Source organism: Cynara cardunculus, assembly GCF_001531365.2.
Source record: "Cynara cardunculus var. scolymus isolate 2C chromosome LG 5, CcrdV1, whole genome shotgun sequence".
In the NCBI taxonomy this organism is placed as follows: Eukaryota; Viridiplantae; Streptophyta; class Magnoliopsida; order Asterales; family Asteraceae; genus Cynara; species Cynara cardunculus.
In genome coordinates, this window is record NC_037532.1 from 11,168,371 (window position 1) to 11,174,778 (window position 6,408).

Genomic DNA, 6,408 nt, shown 5'->3' on the forward strand with positions numbered 1-6,408 from the left:
AATCATGACTAGTGATTTCAGCAGTTCCTTCAACAATGTTCATGGAGGATGAAGATCTTCTTGGATTATTGAATTTAAAGTTCTCTGGAAATCCATGTAACTTGTAAGATTCTGCTTTAACATGACTTTTCTTTTTACAAGAGTTACATTTAAGAATTCTTTGTCTCATCATTCATGAAATTTTTTCCTCCTGTAGAACTTTTTTTGTTTGCCAACATTGCCATGTCTCCAGTATGAATCTCATAGGAACAGTAACTTCTCGTTGTTGTTCTTCTTCAATGAACGTTGCATAAGCATTGACATTAGTAGGTGTAGGTTTTTCATGAATAATATTACCTTGAACTGGAACGAAATTGTCATTTAATCCAAACAGATCCTGCACCAACTGTTGCCTTTCCGTTAACTTTATCCAAACTTATCTTGCCGTATACGTACAATCTGGTATATCATCAACTGTAACAAATTCATCCCAAATTCTATTGAATCTGGATTAATATGTAGTAATTGAATCAGTTCCTTGTGCTATTTGATTCAATTCTTTTTGTAACTGAATAAATATGACCATAGGGATGTTTAGGGATCAATTGATCGAAATATAAAACCCAACGGCTTAATTATAAATCTAAATAATTAATAAACTCTCAACTAACAATTTTACAAGTTCTAATTAATTATAAAAACAAATTTTCAATGGCTATTTTGACCGGTCTTTTGAGAGGGCTTTTTGCACTTTGAGACAGGCCGGAATTGAGACCAAAAACCAGTTTTTTTAAGCCAATCCCATGATAGAAAATTGAGCCTGATCGGGATTTAAGACTTGGACTAGCATGTTTGGTGCTCAGACCTTTTTGTGCATTTTCATTTGTAGTTATAAATTGCCATGAGGATAGCTAGTGCATGACAAACTAAAATTCTCTTAAATTCACATTATATGCATACTAATTAAAATCAGTTAAAATTGAAAAACCTTGAACCACAGGTTATTGAAGGTCGGAACCCCAAAGTTGTAATTTGGACCTTAGGATTGGGGTGAACTACCTAGAGTTGTGTTTCCTAGCCATGCAACTTGCCGAGTGCCGAGACCTTTTCGTGGCTTGGTCGATCTCATTCCCTGTAACACCACTTGACATTAAAATTATAGTCGTCATGTGACTATTGTAACAATTCCTGTCACTCTTGGAAAGTCAACTTTCTAGAAGTAATTATTATGCGACTACTTCATGTTTGAAGGTATCTCAAACAATTTTTAATACATTTCTTTAAAATAATAAAATTAAATGTGAAAATCTCTTGATAATATCACACTTAATTTCAATAGATTTTTTACTTTAAACATTTTACTTTAATTATATAGTGAAAATATTCTATAATTATATCATCTTTGATAGAGAATAAAATTTTTATTCTCTCTATTTTAAAAAATCTGTTATAGATGATTTTGCTCTTCCAACATACTGAAAATAAATTTACTGTTCTTAAATATGCGAGCATTTTAATTAGACTAGAAGGATACTCGTATAATGTAGTGAGATACATCTCGATTTAGTGTTTCGATTTTTTTTTGTCTTAGTCGATGTTATAATACAGTTTATGTGGTTTTGAGAAAGAGATAATGTTTTTATTATTGAATAAAATATAAATATGAAGATATCATAAAAAAATTATTGATATTAGTATCAAACTAACTATTTAAAATTTCTTTTTTTTTTGTGTCTTTCTTTAATTTATTTTTTTATTTTTGGTTTGATAATATAATTTTTTTTATAAAGATAATAATTAAGTATTTTGTTAGAACTCAATGATTATTCTAATTATATTTTAGTTTTTTTTATATTTAAAATGAAATGTTTATTCTTTATTTGATTATGTTTATCTGAAATTAGTTACACGAATTCAAACATGAAGCTTTAATAAGTTGCACTTATGCACAATTTACTTGTAATCTTGAATTTTAAGTAATATGAATCGATAAACAGTATTTCATACATAAAAAATGGTTTTTAAATTTTTTTGTCAAATGCTTTATCATATAGTATAGACATCTATCACCCGTTATTAGATGAGAGACGTGCTCTTCAAGATAGAGAAATTGTTGGTTCATGTCTTGTTAATTAAGGAGATTTTACTAGTTCTAATTTTTTTAGCATTGTATAACTATAACTTATTTATTATAAAATTAATTTTTCGATTATATAATTAATTGGTATATAATTCTATATTGTCGATATTTATCGTAAATGGATGAAATATTACACATAGTATGCCGATCCCCATCAACGTATTTTTTGTTTTTCTTATCACTGAATTGATCTTATATTGTATATTGGTTGAAAAGATTTAACCGTCGCCTTTAACGTTCAAACCCTAGTTATAAATTAGTTTTTTCAACATGGAATTTTAGAAAATTGTACGTATACGTTAATTACTTGTAAACTTGAAATTTAAGGGATTATGTATCAAGAAGTTGTTTTTAGTACTTTTAAATATTGCTTTATAATACAGTAAACACAGTTAATTAGGTTGTTGGACAAATAATTTGCTCAATCTATATATATATATAGGGTTGGGTTCACGTGAGACCAGCCTGTTTTCGTGAGACCCGTGAGACCACATTTTTACACGTAACCTTCACAGCAAAAACACTGTGAAGGTTTAAAAAAAGTCGAACCTTCACAGCAAAAACACTGTGAAAGTTTTAAAAAGTCACCTTCACAGCATTTTGCTGTGAAGTTTCAAGTGTAAAATGTTGGTCTCACGGGTCTCACGAAAACAGGCTGGTCTCACATGATCCCAAATCTATATATATATATATATATATATATATAATTGAAGGGGCAGTTTAAATAGATAACCATATATATTTTGAAATCGTAAAAACCATTTATTTATGTCGAGTATCATGAATAATAAAAATAAATAATATTCTTGATAAATAATATTGATATATACTAATTTTAAAGTTATTTTATAAAAAATAATTCATGATATATTTGGCTTAAAATATCAATCAGTCCCGTTTAAACTTTTCCTGATAATTCAAATATCATTAATAAGAACAAAATATGAGAACCTTTATTATTATTATTATCGTAAATCCAGTTTAACATACTATTCCAATGAAGTCGTATAAAAGTTGTACAAGTTCTCTAGGAAAATACAATTAACATCGATGGAACACAACCCTTGATGCTTGAACTTAGTTTGCCCTCCTGCAGTTGGTCCTAATCTGGCCATTAGTACCGGTTAAAGGGCTAAGGTTCCCCATTGTCACCATCGCATTGGCAAAATCCGTAAAGAAAGCAGCAGAGTTGAGCCTGTATCGGTCAACCTGAGCGTTTGTGGAACCTCCACTATAAATTTGTTGATCGGAATGAAGAAGACCCCTTTGGTTAACCAAGTTTCTAAAGAAAGCGTTATCGAAAACAGTCGGAGTAGTGCTGTCGAGAGGAGCCAGATTGGCATCACCACCGGTTCTAGGGCAATTTGTTTGCATGGATAATGCAAAAGATGGATCGATGTTGGTTTCATTGTAGATTCTCTCTCTAAACACTCCACAGCTAGCTTGCCCGATTTCATGAGCTCCTGTTTTACACATAATACGACAGTCATGAAAATTGTTGTAGACTTGTAGAACAAATTTTTTTAACAGTTTCTTCTTGTTATGGATGTGCACATACCAGTAAGAGCAACCATTTCTTGTGGAGAGAAACCTTTGTTTCCAAATACAGAGATTAGCTGAGGAAGATCCAAAAATGGCGAGGGGAGATCGGAATTAGCGGCATCTAAACTCGCAGTGGCCGAATCCCTTCTTCCAAGAACCACATTCCATGTTTGTCCACCAAGCTGAATATTAAAAGTTTCGAATTCAAAAAAAGGTTGTTGACCAGATCAACACACAAAATTGCGAAATGGTGATTCAATTTGAGATTTATACCCTTTTATTTTATTGTATAAAAGAATTATAATTTCCCTCTAAAATTGTTACTTCGGTCCTTAAATTTTCAAAATTACGTTTTTCATCCTTATGGTTTTTAACATTTCATTTTTTTCCCTCAAACATTTAACTGCGTTAATATACATCTGTTAAGTAAGAGGTATTTTTAGTATTTTTACTTTATCTGGTTTTTTTAAATTTGAGTAGAATGTCATTTTTTTTATTTGAAAAAAATGATAAATTTGAAATTAATCGTGAAATAATAATTTAGTTTGATAACATAATTTATTAGTTATTGTAAAATAAAATATATGTGAGCATAAAAAGAAAATGCTTAGAATATTCTTTGATGTAAAAAATGGGGTAATGATCTAAAGAATAATTGGTTTTTCCATCGTTTTTGGCACCGTATTAATGATTTGGACTTACAGCAACAGTAGCATCTCGAGCAGCAACAGTTAAGAGATCTGCACATGAGACCACGCCAGGACATGAACTCTCTAATTGAGATTTTATGGTATCAACGACTTCAAAGCCTCTAATTGAATTCGCATTTGAACGACTTGATTTCTCCCCGGGGGAAGTGGCAGTAGCATCTAACAAAACTGATGCATCACAACCCTGTTTTAATAGATCCAAACACATCGAAGACAATAAAAGTTGTGTAAATAGCATACCCAAATTGCCAGATATATATATATATATATATATATATATATATATATAGGGATTTCTTTTTTGTAAGGGTTTTTATAGAAAGATATTCTAAATATTTCCACATATCCTAACATGTTATCATAGTCAAAGACTACTACATTAGAAACTTGACACACTCTTTCGCCAGTATTCTCGGGGCACGTATTTCTTTCGTTTGATGGAGGTGTTGGTGTCCCACTTCGGCTAGACACATATCATCAAATATGTGTATATATATATATATATACATGTTATATATGTTTGTGTGTGTAGAATCTGCCCTCTCCTTACAATGACAACATATCCTATCATAATATCAGAGGCATGGTCTATATCCATATGATCTAGGAACTCGACACACTCTTTTGCCTTCGTTCTAAGAGGCACCGTCTAGCCTCTGTTTGAGGGGACGTGTTGGAGCTCCATATATATTGTTCTAGTGTAGATCATCAAACCTAATTTTTGTTAGGAATTTCCATCTCTTTATAAAAGATATTTTAGATATACATTTTCAAAAACGGTTCCATATATATTAACAACAATCACTTCTTTAAAAAATAGTTGGACCATAGTCCAATGGTCAATACCATAGTACTTTGGAAATTAGCATTAAATTAAAGGATCAACTTACGTTAACAAAACAATCATGAAAATGAAGGCGGAGCAATGATGCACCCATGCGGCGCTCTCTTGCGATTGCAGTGCTAACACCACCTCGAATAATAGACATAGCAGTCGGGCAAGTTCGGTTGTAGAAGTTAGCAGTCAATTGCGCTGAAGCCATTGATGCAATGAATAAGAAAGTGAGGCATATGAGTGGGTGAAAAGAAGATGAAGCCATGGCTGATGGTAGACTACTTAATAGCCAAAGGGATAATTAAAGGCAACAAGCAAGAAGTTGTTCTTTGATGATGATTTCATGTAGAGCCTTCTCATGTGTTTATATAGGAGAAAGAGAGAGAGATTGATTTACGTACATGGCCAACTTCTCTTCAAGTTTGAACACATGTGAAATGAAAAAAATCCACTTTCACTAAGTATACAAAATTCAACTCAAGATTAATTCAAACAAACATCTCCAATGGTGGGTACGTCCATCAATTCAATAGAATTTTTAAAAGGGAGTAATTCGATCAAAGGGTTAATATGAGTTCGAACTTTTTCTTAAACAAATAAATTGATGCATTTCTTGAAATAGAACAATATAGTTTTTCTGACGTGTAAAAATGGACTAGGAAATACTTATTGTGTTAACAATCATTTTGGAGAATCTGAAATAAAAGTCGCAATTAATTTTCTTATTTTAACGATTAAGTTTCTATATATATATTTTTTTTTTGAACAAATAAATCCATATACATACTGAAATCCAATAAAATGGTTCATTTATTCGTGTAATTCGATAAGGGCAAGAATTTATTTGTTTAAAAAATTGTTTGTTAAAAAGTTTGTTAGAGTTTTTAAAACATTTTCTTTTTAAATTAAGTAAAGAAAATAGTGATTTTAAATGTTTTTCAATAAAAGTTGACCAAGAAAATGGATTATTCGAAATGAATTATGATGGGGAGGCAATGGAAGATTCTTCGTCTTCTTTTAAATCTTTAAAATTTATTTTGAAGGAGAAGAAAGATGAATTGATTCTTGTTCGCTTATTTGTGAAATTTGATTTTCAGGAGATTAGATAAAAGAAAACTACTATTTACTAATTAAATAATTTAAAGAAATATTTAATTCTAGAAATTAGAAAAATAGAAATATCATAATTTTTTTTAATATTT

The 6,408-nt window shown here is 30.5% G+C and overlaps 1 protein-coding gene across 1 annotated transcript; it reads right to left on the reverse strand.

Moving 5' to 3' along the window:
- Positions 1–3,086: 3,086 nt before the first annotated feature.
- Positions 3,087–5,528, reverse strand: LOC112512651 (cationic peroxidase 1-like). Its single transcript, XM_025118720.1, has 4 exons — positions 5,262–5,528; positions 4,364–4,555; positions 3,678–3,843; positions 3,087–3,582 (listed from the first exon to the last, which is right to left on the reverse strand). Exons 1-4 carry the CDS (start codon positions 5,469–5,471, stop codon positions 3,197–3,199), a joined length of 954 nt encoding a protein of 317 aa, XP_024974488.1. The 5' UTR covers positions 5,472–5,528; the 3' UTR covers positions 3,087–3,196.
- Positions 5,529–6,408: the final 880 nt, after the last annotated feature.

What these genes read in the sequence shown, in the direction of transcription:
- LOC112512651 (XM_025118720.1), bottom strand. Translation starts at nt 5,471, where the DNA reads ATGGCTTCATCTTCTTTTCACCCACTCATATGCCTCACTTTCTTATTC. An exon ending in CTCGAGATGCTACTGTTGCT is followed by an intron (nt 3,844 to 4,363) that starts GTAAGTCCAAAT and finishes TTTAATATTCAG; the next exon opens with CTTGGTGGACAAACATGGAA. An exon ending in AGAAATGGTTGCTCTTACTG is followed by an intron (nt 3,583 to 3,677) that starts GTATGTGCACAT and finishes TGTGTAAAACAG; the next exon opens with GAGCTCATGAAATCGGGCAA.